The sequence below is a fragment of the Colossoma macropomum genome, unplaced genomic scaffold, assembly GCF_904425465.1.
Source record: "Colossoma macropomum unplaced genomic scaffold, Colossoma_macropomum, whole genome shotgun sequence".
Taxonomy (NCBI): domain Eukaryota; kingdom Metazoa; phylum Chordata; class Actinopteri; order Characiformes; family Serrasalmidae; genus Colossoma; species Colossoma macropomum.
Window position 1 is genome coordinate 29,260,014 of NW_023494790.1, and position 14,821 is coordinate 29,274,834.

Below are 14,821 nucleotides of genomic sequence, written 5' to 3' on the forward strand. Positions count from 1 at the left end.
AATAATGCCCTGATAAATAAAACACCATTTGTAAACAAGCTTAGACATGTGGTATAAATATATTCATAAGATGTGTAAATAAGGTCTTCTTATCATTAGCTATACACTGTTTGTTGACTATTAGGACCATTGAGTTAAATGTTAATTAATTGTAATCTTTTAGTTACAAGCATACTTCTAATGTCTTAATGTGACATCTTAATCAAGGAATATAAACAGGTAACATTTATCTGACCTTACAATGACCAAATGTGAAAGCAAATTCTCACATTTCATTAGCAAGTGTAATTATACATGTTATATGTTATGAGTGTCCTGTCATAAACAACTGACAACAGATCTTATCTAAAGTGGAGCTTATTTATTCTTAATAACCACTGCCTTACATTTATTATGTGCTTACATACATTATTTCCAAGTCATGAACTGTTAAACATGGACATGAGCACCCAGACTTTATAGCAAAATGCAATTACTGTAATTTAAGAAAACGTTGTTATTATAAAATGTATTGTAAGTATTGTATTGTAAAATTACAGTATCTGCATTTTAGAAAACATGACCATTTTTGTTAGCATGTTTAGTCAATGTAAATAACTTGTTCATTTTCCTTGATTAAAATAGATACAAGACGTTTTAAATATGCTTGTGGCTGAAAAATTAAACTTATTTATTATTTAACTCAGTTAATCATTGATTTGCAGAAGACTTTATTAACACATCTGATAAATAACTTTTCTAACACATTTCCAAGCTTGCTTAGAAATTATATGTTTATGTACTAGGGCATTATTAATCACTTGCTCAAAGTTAATTAATTGTTAAAAAGCAGAGCTTAAAATAAAGTATAACCAAATAGCCTCTTACAAAATTTGATTAGGTCAGATTTCACCTCTTACAATATGCAATAATATACAGCTACTTTTGACTTCCTTCCTCACCTCTGCCCTTTCTGCTCCCCTGTACCCTCCTCTTTTAACCTCTCTACCATTTATAATTTTGTCTGTATTTTCTCGTTCTCTCACAGGCGTACTCTCAGGATGCCTATCTAAAAGGGAACGAGCCGTACACAGGAGGGGCCAAGAACCTTCCAGAACCTCCTCCTATATGCTACCCGCGCAGCAAACCCACTGCTAGTGGCCAGCTTGACAACCTAAACTGTAGACCGACTGGCCCGACCAGCCCCTTGGACAATGGCACTGGGGGTGCAGGCCACCGCCCGGATGCCCCAGCCCAGCACGCTCTAGGCCACCACCGCGCTCGCTCTTCATCCTCAGCAGGCATAGCCATCAGCCCGCTGGACTTCCACTTTGCCAACCACAATGCAGCCATTGCCTCCGCCTCGCTGCCCCACCCGCGGAAAAACAGCCTGCCACAAGCACGCAGTGACCTGTGCCACCAGGCTCTGTGTGACTGGTACTACAGCCAGGCAGCAGAGCGCCCGGGGCTGCCCATGTCCTCCCGACACCGTAGCGTCTCTCAGGACAGGCTGGCTGAGCTAGGGCTGATACCGGGTGGACGTGATGGCTGGCCCCACAGCGCCTCTCAAGACACGCTGCTTCTCCACTATGGAGCGGTCAACCACTCGGACTCACACTGGCTGGGCAGGTGGAGAGCACCCGGTGCCTCCAACCGCTCCTGCTCAGAGAACCTACTGGCTGCTTATGCTGCGTACGAACAAAGCTACGGGCGCTCCCTAGATACTCTAGATCAGGCAACTGCTCTGGTCTCACCTCGCTATGACAGGTCAGCCTGGTCCCAGCACCAGAAGAGCAACCAGCCAGTCAAGACTGAGGAACGACCCAGCTTGAGCAGTCAGCGGACTGTTGTTTCTGCAACTGTGCCCCCCTCAGGCCGGGGCTCCAGCCATAGCCAGCAGCAGACTGGCTCTCAATCTCAGTCCAGACGTCTGCCTGCACAGACTGTAGATGACCAGACAGTTGGTTACCGCAGCTACAGTCCCTCTTTTTGCCGCAAGGCGGGCCACCTCATGCAGCAGGCCCACTCCTTTAAAGACTCTTCCTACGCAGGACCTCACCTGAGCTGGACTTCCACGCCCAAAAGCAGCCCCCCGGACAGCTCTAGTGCAGCTTCAGGCAGAGAGTCGTCCCCTCTGTCCCTGTCATCCACCACCGAGACGCAGGATTCAAAGCCAGGCTCAGGAGTTGGAGGAGCAGTAGAGGAGCCTGTTCAATCTCAGACACAAGAGGTGGTCCTTAGACAAAAGCCCCCCACTGGCAGACGTACACCCCATGCAACGCGCCACCCCAACTACGCTCTGCCTGTGGACTCGGCCGAGCCTCCTGCAGCTTCAGCCCCTGCAGCGCGGCAAGCAGACCCCACAAACCGAACCAATGGAAACCTACAAGCCCTGTCTGTGGAGCAGGACTCCTTGGCATCTATTCCCTTTATAGGTCAGTATGGGCGAGCCCCTCAAGTCATAGCTAACGAGTGACTATTCATTGCTTTTGAAGTTTAATGATTGCTGAATGATCACTATGCTGTTTTTACAAGAGTCAGAAAGGTACAAACAAAAGTCATTTTTATAACTACATTTTCAGGAACATTTAATGACATAAACTTATAGTATACTGGGCAAAAGTCAGAGACCAACCTTCATTTCCAGTCAAAATTGGTCAATGTTCATTTTTCAGCATTGGGGAAAAAAGGTAGAAAACATGTTAATTTAACAGAACATTTCACAGGAGCCTCAACAGCAAAATATAATATCAGTGGTTTTGTTTTTGCATTTATTTATTTTTCTAAGTTCAGTCTTAGAAGTTGGTTGCATTTTCTGCTTCTCGAAATCCAAGAAGTCCCAAACACATTCTGTGATGCTGATGTCTGGACTCTGGAGTGACCAGTCCATTGTTCTGAGAACACCAGCAGCTTGTTTCATTTGCAAATTTTCTTCCATTTGGTCTGTTTCTTTTTTTCGTTATCAACTTCTTGATGGCTACACATCCTTTCAGACTCATAGTGTTGACTAGTTTTCTCAGGAAGTGAGTGGAAGGATGGACAGAAACATTTTTTCTGACCTGAATCAAGAGTGGAGCTTGATTTTCTCTCAAAGATAAAAGTACTGTTGGTGGTCTACCAGGTCTTGCACTGTTCCATGCAAATGCATTATCTCCTGAAAAATTAGTTGAACTTGCTGGCTGCTTTGGCTGGAAATAAAAAAAGGGTGACTTTTGCACAGTACTGAACATACTAATTAAATATATAAGTAATAATAATATTAGATGAATGGATAATTTTGTGTGTTCAGTAACAATGACAACTGTTAAATCTTTTCAGAACAAATCAAAGATGCTGTTGCTACTTCCACCATCACTACCAGCAAACTAACTGGGAATCATCAAAAACTGCTTCTATATAGAAATTTATAACAGGCTAACTTGCCTGAAAAGGGCCTGATTTTGTCTGATGAAGTTGGTATTTTACCTTGGGTACTATAAAGTGACTATAAAGAGGGCATAGGTAAAGTACTATGGTATCATATTTTTTCATTTTTTATGGAAAGTTTTTAATTGATTCTTCAAAGATTATGCTCAGGCTAGGTATTATAGTCTGTCAGGGACTATATTAGTCCAGTTTCTGATATTTGCTATTTGTACCCTGGGACCTAGCAGGTGATCTCTCATGAACAGCAAATAATAAAAATAAAAGTGATTCATTATCACTGTGTTATGAGATGTTAGGGTACAAAGGATGTTAAATGGTCTCATTTTATTGAGTAATTTCAGCAAAAAAGCAGTTCGTGATGAAGGGAAGATGTGTAGATAGTAGTTCCAGTCATCATTTTAAAAGGAGCAGAAAACCTGTGAGAAGAACATTTGTGCCATCAAAGGCTACAGAAATCTGTAAGATTCTCTTGTAAAGAATGTAGTTCTAAGGATCCGCAAGCAAAGTCACTTTGAATGGAGATTTTATAGGCTTTTTGAGTAACTATGACCAGTACATGGCACTTGGTTTGTGAAAGGGAAAAGGGTTTGACTCACACCTTGTCTGTACCATCTGTAAAGATTTGTTGTTTACTAAACCTCAGTAACTAACAGCCATCATTTAACAAAGTGTTCATTGAAGGGAGAATCCAGAGAATAAAAAAGACCTAAGAATGTCCAGCCCCCTGCTGTAATGTAAGAATGTGACATGTGGGAGATTATAACAGTTATAACAGATTATGCAGTGCAGAGGTTTCAGTATATATGTTTTAACAGCTTAATTTGTGATAAAGAAAGGGGATGTCCTGAGGTTACTACAGTTTAACTAATTTTGCCTCAGTTTTTCTCAGTGATTTTGGCTCATTCAGTAAAGTCTGAAGTTATTGTCAAAAAATTCTAGCTGTTTGGCAAATTTGGGCATTACTAAACCACATATTACCTTTAGTACCTATATTATAGAGAAACTGCATTTGAATGCTTGAGCTATGTGTGTGTAGATGCCTTTTGTCTTTTGAGGTCTTGAACAATCCAGCTTATCCAAAAAAGACCTTGAAGAACCCTACTAATTTGTGAGGAGTAACCCAATAGAAGACAAAATGCCTTGTTCTTGGTCCTACCTCACCCCATGTCGTTCTAAAATCCCTTTGCTCCCGTAACCCCGCCCCTCCCTCACAGATGAACCCACCAGTCCCAGTGTAGACCTGCTTGCCCAGCACGTTTCTGCCTCCTCTGTGGTGTCCAGCGGCCTGTGCCAGGCTCCTGCCCTCTCCGGCCGGTCCGAATCTCCCTCCCTCACCTCCCCCCTCACCCACCTCCTCCACACAGACTGTGAGTGTGAACCCTGTCCACCAACCATCCGATCCCAGGAGACTCTGTCCCATCACCTCTCTCTGACAGCATCTGCTGTCTTTTGAGGGATGCTATCTGTCTCCTATCTAGCCTAGATAAAGTGACAAGCTCAAATGACAAAGCTCAAATCTGCACATTTTTCTGCTTACCCCAGCCACAGCTGATCAGCCAAGACATGTTTGCTTCATTATTGTTGCGCTGGAGCTATAAAGCTAATGTAGCTAACAAGCAATGGAAATTTGTAGCCTAGGTTAACACAATGTAAACTGCATGGCTGTCATCCTACACTTGCCTTACACCATGTTGCATTGTTAAGTAATCTCAGATAGACTTGCTTTTGTGGTTTCTCGCACTGAATGCAGGTTTTTAGGTGTGCAACATATTTTGCCCATTTTTATAGATAACAGCATGTCATATAGTGTCAGAAATCACATTAACAAGTCTGTTTGAGATTACTTAAAAGGAAATTCCACAATGATTTGTCAAAATTGCAGCATAATTTAAGAACTGAAACTCATATTTCTTTACAGTGGTGGTAAAAGGAACCAGGGGTCACATTGCCTCCAGCAAAAGTCTAGCTATTTTATTTACTTCCCAAAACAAAGAGTGAATCCGTATGTGTTGTAAGTTTTTGTATGTAACATTGAAAATGGTAAAATAGTGTTGAATTTGAAAAATTGGCTACTGTTATGCCTTACAACACCCTGGGTGTATCTCTCTGGCATGAACTGATTTAAAATAACACACTTCAGGCAAAAACCTTCACAAAACTATCATGAAACATAGTTTCAGGCATCCATTTCATGTAATGGGCTTCTATATGGCGAGCTTTTAGAGGCGTTAAACACCTTCGACATCTGGTTCCTATCACCACCACTGTGAAAAATTCTGACTGCGCAAGTTTCTCTAGAAAAGAATTTCACATCAAGGCAGTGCAGATGACCTTGTTGTCACCTTGCCCATTTAATCATTTGAAAAATCTGTGGAATTCCGCTTTGATCATTTGATGTTGTTTGATGATTTAAGCATTCTGTTATAGTGATGCTAATCCTGTGGCTTTCATTACTTTGTAGCTATATTAACCCTTAAAAAAGCAAACTTCGATTGTGATTGACTGTTTTTTGGGGTGAGGGGAGAACTGTGTAAATTAGATTTCTGGCCAAACCATCACTTTAACCTTTAGGATCTTGCTGGCTTGCTCGTGTCTTGCCTCTATGATTCTTTCTATACTCTGTGCCAGCGCTGTCTTTCACCTGTCTCCCTAGCATCGACAGCTTCAGCTTTTATCCTGTGTCCCTTTCTGTGCCTGTGTCTCCATCACTGTTCCAGCCATATCACCTGTCCTTTTGTCGAAGCCGTATGTCACACAACTCTTCAGAGTGAATACATCTCCTCTTATCCTCAGTCTTATGTGTGTGTGCGTCTATCTCCTGTCGTACTCTTTGTCCCCCTTCTGCTGTTTATTTCCATTTCCATTTCTCTGTCTAACATCCAGCATCTGTTTCCTCCACTTCGCATTGCTCATCATCGCAGGGTGCAAATTTAACAGACATCCAGTCAAACACTGGCAAATATTGCTAATGACTGGTAAGTTCTAGTTCACCAGCCACACATGATGCATTTCCTTAGCTAGAAAGTCTGTCATCCCATACATTAACTTGTTTTGTTTTTTTTGTTTTTGCTCTAAAAATCTGCTAAATATATTTCACTTTTTCACCTCATCAATGTTTGTGTGCTCATTTTCTCCCACGAGGCCTCATTCTCTGGTTCTCTCATTTTCTGACCAGGCAATGTCAAGAACAGCCGGCGCTCGTCGTACCTCCTGGCCATCACAACTGAGCGCTCGAAGTCATGTGACGAGGGTCTAAACACGTTCAGAGAGGAGGGTCGTGTGTTCTCGTGAGTGTTAATAACATGGTGTGGGAGACCACAGTACTGTCTGTATTTGCTCTCCTATTTGCTGTATGTCTCTAGATTCAACAGTACTTATGAGCCTTTGCTTGTTCTTTTGCCTATATATGAGAAAATCAATAATACAGATTCACAGTGCTCAAAAGTAGTCTTAAGACACTCACTGAGTAGACTTTATATCTTGTTTATTTATTATATCCCAAGATAAAGTTATCATTTATTCATTTGTATCCATCAGAAAAGTTAGAACAACCAGCAATAACAACCAGGTTTACTAACTGAAACAAGTAAAAGTAAGGCAAGTAAAAGTACTCAAGCATTATATTAGTGCCACTTTCCTTTATGTAGATCAGTATTTTGTTGTTCCTTCTTTTGAATGTCAGCTTGAGGTGTTCATGGAGGGCATGAGTTTACAGAAGTGACGTTCATCCAGGCTTGTTTCTGGCCATGCGTAGCTTTTTTGGATGGCCAGAGCATGGCAGATTTTGAGCACTTCCTCTCTCTCTTTCCACCTCTTTAGTGCATTTTTCACTTTTTATGTGTATCTGTAATCTTTCTTACACACACTTAGTTGCCAATATTTGTGTTGTCAGACTAATTCAATTCAGTATTCAAGTTTTCTTAGTTTTCTAACTTTCGCTGTCTTTTAGAAAGTTACTGAAATGTAAAGTCAGGTGCGTCAGATGGTACATTGGAGATCTCTGGTTTGACCATGTATGCATTTGAATTACTGTCCCAGCATTTGTTTTGAATAAAATGGGGGGTTAGGTGGATGTTTTCTAGCTTGCTATTGCTCACTTGGACTAAAGCACAGTTTCCACAATGCATAAACAAATAGAATAATTCTTAAACAATGGTAATAGAAGTGTCCCAAAACTACTTTTGAGCAGTGTATATTGCATCACTTGTCTGTATATTTTGTTAATTTCTATGCGAAAAATATCCATCTTTTTAAATTATGCAAGATGCAGTTGACTGAATGTGACTGAATGTTAATGTTATGCAAAAAGCAACTGGCTAATTATATCCCGCTTCTGAAAGTTCTTCTAATTTTCACTTCCTTCTGCAGGAGATTACCGAAAAGAGTCAAAAGCTTTTTTACAGATGGGGTGAGTTCTTCTACTCCTAGTTCTTCTTGGACTGTTTTGCCCAGAATGTCAGTTCATCCTGTGGTTAATTGTTGGTGTGTGGTTTTTTAGTCCCTCGAGAGTCTGCGAGCAGCAGAGGAGGCTCGTTCCAAACGCCACTCCACCTCTGAGCTGGGAAGCATTACTCTCACGGACATCAGGAAAGAGGGCTGGCTACACTACAAACAGATACTCACAGAGAAGGGAAAGGTGTGACTCATGCTCAGTCCTCACTGTTAAAGAAAAGTTTCTGTGCTTTTTCTTAAAAAAACATTTTTCTGGCTTCACAGTTTTAAAATGTGTTTGTTGTTTCTGTGAAATATGTACTTTCAAAGTAAAGAACAGCATAATATTGGTCCCTCAGACAGGCTTCCACACAGAATAAAAACAGTGATATACCACTAATTCAGTGTTGTAGTATTTCCCAACCAGTCTGCTGTTATTTTCATTTTATGGTGAGATCTGATAAAGAACAGAACACTTAATGTATAACATATCTGTAGCTTATCTACTTAACTACTTGTCTAACTTAACGACTAATAGTCTACTGCTCTGTGCCTAGTATCACAGGTAGTTTTGTAGTACTTGAGTCAGGACTGTTCTTGAGACCGTAACTTGATGGTCTTGGTTTTGGTGATGGCTATTATTTCATGTTCATTAGTTCCAAAATTCAAACATCCTCTTAGGGCAGACCAGCATGTTATTATTATTACTATGTTTTCATTTATCAATAGAAAATGGATGTATGTTGTTTGGTTTATGTCCACTTGGCTGGCTTTAGGTGATGATTCTGAATAAGAAGAATGGTGAATAACCTCACCATTATTTACTTTCAAAAGTTACAAGTTGGACTAAGCCTATAATGTAAGAATAATTCATTATACTTTTGTGTTATAGATTGATTCATGCTATATTTTACAAAATGTATTATTACATGTAATATTATTGATTATTTTATATCATGTACAATATAATATAAAATAATATAAACAGCAAATGATTTTAATTTTTCCCTTTTATATTTATAAAAAGAAGGTTTTAAAATGTTAATCTGGTCACAGTTTTGTCTTGGACTCCTCTAATACAAAGTCTTTTATTTTTAGTATTATATTGTGGTCTTTGTCCAGCTTTGCATTTTAACCTTTGGAAACAAATCATGGTGAGGTTATTCTCTGCACAGCGCTGCTGTGAGTCCCACCCATAACCAACATGGCAAACTGTTCGTCTGTATGTTGTGTGCAATTACACATTTCCACCAAAGAGGTCCTCAAATATTACATAGTGCCGCTTTAAAGATCCTTTTGAGGTTTACTTTACGCTGAAATTCTGCTGATATTGTCACAAATAGACAGGCGGAAGTGAAAGTCAGGGACCCCTAGAGAGAAAGCCAAAGGCTACAGTTACAATCTTGGAGAAAGAAGAAGAAACATATGCAGCATAACAAATGAAATGTCTCAGCTTTCTGTGCCCCTCTCTGTTTTCTGCAGAAAGTTGGTGGTGGCATGCGGCCGTGGAAACGGGTTTACTCTGTTTTGCGCACCCATTCGCTCTTTCTCTACAAAGACAAGCGGGAGGCAGTGCTGCACGGCGCCGGGTCGTTTGGCCACGGTCATGGCCACAGCGGTCAATCTGAGGATGAGCAGCCGATCAGCATTCGCGGTTGCTTGATTGACATTGCCTACAGCGAGACAAAGCGGAAACACACGCTGCGGCTGACCACTCAGGACTTCTGTGAGTACCTGCTGCAGGCAGAGGACAGGGACGACATGCTGAGCTGGATCCGCGTCATCCGAGAGAACAGCAAAACTGACAACGAGGTCAGTGAATAGACAGGGGTCAGGAGTTAACAAAGCACACAATGTTAATGCCAGATTTCCTAAAAGACCAAAGTCACCAAATTTTACTTTTAGCTTTACTTCCTTTGCAAAATTGTTGCAAAAATGCAGTACCTTTCAGGCTGTGATGTTATTTGTGATAACACCTGACTTTGAGTGTTTTCTGCTATACTGCTATAAAATGCTATAATATTTTATCATTAATTTTATTCTATATTTTAATATTTTAATATTTTTACCTGTATATTTAATATTTTTACCTAATATCATTATGTATTATGTTTATGTATTACTGAAAGGGGTGTTTATTGTCTTTTTTATAGGAGCTAGGTTTCACCAGGCAGGCACTCATCAATAAAAAACTGAATGACTACAGGAAACAAAGGTGAATTCTCTTCATTTTTACTGTGTTTCTGGCAATGATTAAGCTCTTTATGTTTGAGAATAACTCCATTCTTCAACACACTTGAATATCGTTGCTGTATTTTTCTACATCATTTGAGCACAGCAGTTGTCTATTTCATTGTGTAAAAAATTAATTATGAATGAACTAATAGAAATGCTCCAAAACTGCTTGGACTAAAACTTCTTTACATGAACTTATATTAAACTTAAAGAACAGCTTTTGCCTTTTCCTGTAAAGTTACCATTTTGAAGACACTTGTTCTTCTTTGTGATGATATAGATACGATATATTGCAGTGTTTATAGCATATCATGTCATATCACGGTGCATCTCTTGTATCCACAACAGCCCAACAGGTAATAAACCAGACACTTCTCCTAGAGTCCACCGGATGATGCAGCCTTTTCTCCTGTCAAAGACAGACAACACCTCAGGAGCAAACCGTGCCCCCAAAACAGACAGCAAAGGTTAGTCATGCAGAATCCTGGCCTTTAGAATGCATTGAAAAGAATTAGGTAGTTAAACGTGTTCCTGCTGTTGATGCACCATGAGCAACCGCACTCCACATTTGCACAGATTATCTAGGCCATATGCTCATGAAGCCTTTTCATAAAGTGTAGCAGTACTGTTTCACGATCGGTTCATTTTTTTTTCCTTCTTTCAAATACACTGACTGATTCTGGGTCAGCACTACTGCTGTGAAAATGATTTGGAAATGCTGGCTCTGGTTATAGAGCTCCACTCCTACTGCATGATATTTCCTGAATACAGGCTTTGGGCACATTCCAGTTACTGATAGCACATGCAATTATGGTGTGACTGCCATAGAGCTGAATAACCCTTTTTGAACTCTACCACCGCTTTCTCTGTCTCTATCAGAGGAGAGCAGTCCCCCTAAGGCTTCGTGGAGCATCAACATTATGAAGAAGGGAAAGAAAGCGGGTCCTAAAGCCTTTGGAGTTAGGCTGGAGGACTGCCCGCCGGGTGCCAATAACAAGGTCAGTCAATATGAAACAGTGAATGGGGCTATTGATTAAGTAGCTCAGTAAAGCAGAGAGCTTAGGCAGACCGCATCGTCAGGTAAATAAAGCTATAAATATTTCAGAATGCTGTATTGCTGTTGGATTGGATAGTTGTAGAATTAATATTTTTAACTGAACAACTACAAACCATGCATATCCTTTAATATTTGCAATATTTTACTGGAAAAAGATAAACTAGGAAGTCTTTTAAGGCACATTTTAAAAACTATATAAGAACATGAACACTTTTTTTAGTTGCATAAAAAAATGCAGATTTGGCCATCTTTAATGATGCACAAACTACGCTGTGTCTGATTCATTAAACTTTCATATGACTTGGAAAAGATTTGAGCTCAAATGATGAATCAGCTTCAATGCGTGAAATCAAGTGCCGGTCTACCAGCAACTCATTTACATATTATTTGCATGAAGCATACCCTAATTTATGCAGTTAGGTGAGGGAGCCAATAAAACAACAGTATTCAGTGGCTTGTGAGCCAGTGGCTCTTAGGTGGAGTTTGAGGTCGAGCAGTGAGTGCACTGCTCCCCCTACTGACCAGACTTTATACTTTATACAAAAATTGCGACAGCTGAAGAAAATTAATTGTGAAAAAAACAAAATGTCTTAGTTTTTATGATGATAGAATGATGTAGAGTGTGATGGGTTTCATAAATTAGCATATTTAAGCACTGTATTATGGCAGTGTTTGAGATGCTTCTGCACTTGCTGTGTAACTGCATTATTATGGTGTATGAGATGCTTCTGCACTAGATGTGTATTTTTTGGGTGTAATGTGTAATATGTCTTTTAATGGAACGTAATATAGTTCAGCATTTGTTTACAGCAATGTGCATGTAAAATACGTACATGCATTTTTATACTGGATTGCTGTGTGCATAAATTGTTGGTGTTATTGTTATTTTCTGTTTTTTATTCTTATTATTGGTAGATTATATTGATCACAGTTTTGATTATTTAACCGCAAACCAAGCACTTTTTTCAGGTTGTTGAACTATTACATTCAAATGTACAAACACTCCTACTAGACATGAGTTTGATCATCCAGATACATGGTGAAACTTGCATGCATTCATTTTATGATCAGGCCAATATGTGACAAAAAAATGTGGGCCAATATGTGGCTAACTAATCACTGTTGATTCACTAAGAATTTTAATCGATTTTGTTTCTGCCTGATCAATGGTAACAGCCCTAATGCTGGTTTTCTGCTGCTATTGGTGTTGTGTAGTTTGTTCCTTTGATTGTGGAGATCTGCTGTGGCCTGGTGGAGGAAATGGGTCTTGAGTACACTGGTATCTACAGAGTGCCAGGGAACAATGCCATGGTGTCCACTCTACAGGACCAGCTCAACAAAGGCATGGACATCAACACTGCTGAAGAGGTGAGAGAGAGAGAGAGAGAGAAGGAAATAGAGGTAAAGCCAGAGAAAGAGAACGTCAATCTCACTCTCAGCATTTTTCCACAGAGATGGCAGGACCTGAATGTAATCAGCAGTCTCCTTAAGTCTTTCTTCAGGAAGCTTCCAGAACCTCTTTTCACTGATGGTGAGTTAATTCCCTTCACGTTAAAATCATACTGCAGCTCGTCTCGCTGTGTGTAGGAGTGTGCCTGCGGTCACTGCTCACTGCTGCCCCCTCTTTGCAGACAAATACAATGATTTCATCGACGCCAACCGGTTAGAGGATGCAGGAGATCGGCTGAAGACCATGAGAAAACTGGTATGTAGATAGAGCTGGCATTTCAGGATGTTATTTAAATTGTTTTATTTTGTTGATGACCTTTTATCATTAACAGTGCTGTTCATTTGTGTATACCTGCTGTTAATCAGTTTGGAATTGATGCTTGCTAAAATAAAACCAATTAGGTTACAGATAAATGCATAAAGGAATTCTAATTTGTATTCAAATAGTTGTTAGGGAGCTGGAAAAAATTTTAAATGTGATAATGATGAACAGATTCTAAATGACTGAGAAACCTGTGTAGCATCAAGGTTGAACTTAATAAAATAAAAAATAAAAAAGTCTCCCAAAATAAAATGCCTCAAGACAAAGAACTTGACAAAATATTATAGAGTATTACAATATATTAATAATTATTTACCTACTTATTGTACTTGAAATATTGAATAAAACATCTAAAATTGCCTTTTGGTGTCCAGTTTATAATATTTAAATGTACACTGTGCTGTGTAAGTTGTTATTGTATGTAAAAAAAAAAAAACTCAAAAGTGAACTAAAGAAGGTGATTCTAATAGTAATCTTTGTGCTGAATCTGATTTAGGCTTTCATCTATCACCCAGGAATTTTTGTGGCACGTAATATAAATTAAAAAAAAAGTACAGTAAAATACGAAGCATGGTTACATTTAATCTCAAAAGTTAGTGTAGTTGATTTTCTGAAGACGTTACATCTCATAGCTCTGTAACATGTCACTTACTCGTTCACAGTAGTTGTCTGCTTTATGATTTCCCAGAAATTTCTTAAGAACATTCTTTAACAATAGCACTGGTGCTTTTTTCTGCTTAACTTTTATTACTTCTCTAATTTTAAGAAAAACAAAAAATCCCTTCTTTGAAAAATCGTTTCCTTGATCTTGCCATCATTTGTCCTCAGAAATGTATTCTTCAGATGCATAAATGAAGTTCTTTGTCAGTCTTAAGTTTATATCATACATATAATATCTTTACATGCTTGAAAAGGTTTTCTTTCTTCTTCTCCCTTCCTTAGATCCGTGACTTACCTGATAATTACTACCACACACTTAAATTTCTGATTGGTCACCTTAAGAGAGTGGCAGATCATTCCGAGAAGAATAAGGTATGGAGCCTGGTATTACCCTATCCAGTCAAATGGACATAAGCAAATTCTGGTCAATAGTAACCAAACCTTGCAACCTCCTAAGTCTGGGGTGTTCAGTTTTATCCACAAACAGCCAGTGTGGCCACAGGTTTTCTTTCCAACAAAGTAGGAAATCAGGAGCTGATCAGTTGCTTGAAGACTGACAGCAGCTGATTAAACAAGTGGAACAACTTGTGTGCTTGTTTGGAATGAAAAACTGCAGCCACACTAACCCTTTGCTGATGAGACTGGACATCCCTGGTCTAGACAATGGCCTTATCGTTGATGATGGAAGTATAATTGGCCTTGCTCTCTTTGGGTGAGCAGGGTGTTCCTCCCATACCCCCTTCACTCAGTATGACAGACACTCAGTAGCTCAGTGGTTAGTTCTCAAACCGGTCCTCAGAGATTCCCACACAGCCCCCCTCAGGCAGTTTTTTCTGAGGACCAGTTTGAGAACCAGAGTTAACAGTCCAAGTCCAAGTTTATAACATGATAAATGCCCCAGACACAATGAGTGAAGCAATATAAATGGTTCTTTTATAAATTATTCCACAAATTCATGTTATAGTGATGCTGAAGGTGGCCATGGAGCATGAGTGCAGCATATTAAATTTTCAAAATCTCAACATATTTGAGCATATTATGTACTATGGACAGTTGTGTTTTCTTTCTTTAATAACTTTTCTCTGTCTCTTAGATGGAACCCAGAAACCTTGCTCTAGTGTTTGGCCCCACACTGGTGCGAACCTCAGAGGACAATATGACAGACATGGTCACGCACATGCCAGACCGCTATAAGATTGTGGAAACACTCATTCTACATGTAAGCACTATAAAAATGTGAAATTTCATTCATTCCCCTTTCC

The 14,821-nt window shown here is 39.6% G+C and overlaps 1 protein-coding gene across 4 annotated transcripts in view; it reads left to right on the forward strand.

Annotated features, from left to right (window-relative positions):
* arhgap23b (Rho GTPase activating protein 23b) overlaps positions 1 to 14,821 on the forward strand; it is a 70,338-nt gene that overhangs the window by 48,254 nt on the left and 7,263 nt on the right. For 3 of the 4 annotated variants that reach the window (XM_036572973.1, XM_036572971.1, XM_036572972.1), the window contains exons 7-21: positions 1,028 to 2,414; positions 4,620 to 4,772; positions 6,327 to 6,380; positions 6,581 to 6,692; positions 7,774 to 7,813; positions 7,904 to 8,041; positions 9,319 to 9,648; positions 9,990 to 10,051; positions 10,420 to 10,538; positions 10,951 to 11,069; positions 12,344 to 12,496; positions 12,581 to 12,659; positions 12,760 to 12,833; positions 13,842 to 13,931; positions 14,653 to 14,778. In XM_036572973.1, coding sequence (XP_036428866.1) covers positions 1,028 to 2,414; positions 4,620 to 4,772; positions 6,327 to 6,380; positions 6,581 to 6,692; positions 7,774 to 7,813; positions 7,904 to 8,041; positions 9,319 to 9,648; positions 9,990 to 10,051; positions 10,420 to 10,538; positions 10,951 to 11,069; positions 12,344 to 12,496; positions 12,581 to 12,659; positions 12,760 to 12,833; positions 13,842 to 13,931; positions 14,653 to 14,778 — 3,036 coding nt within the window. The remainder of the gene's footprint in view (positions 1 to 1,027; positions 2,415 to 4,619; positions 4,773 to 6,326; positions 6,381 to 6,580; positions 6,693 to 7,773; positions 7,814 to 7,903; positions 8,042 to 9,318; positions 9,649 to 9,989; positions 10,052 to 10,419; positions 10,539 to 10,950; positions 11,070 to 12,343; positions 12,497 to 12,580; positions 12,660 to 12,759; positions 12,834 to 13,841; positions 13,932 to 14,652; positions 14,779 to 14,821) is intronic. The other variant, XM_036572974.1, reaches the window with a different exon arrangement.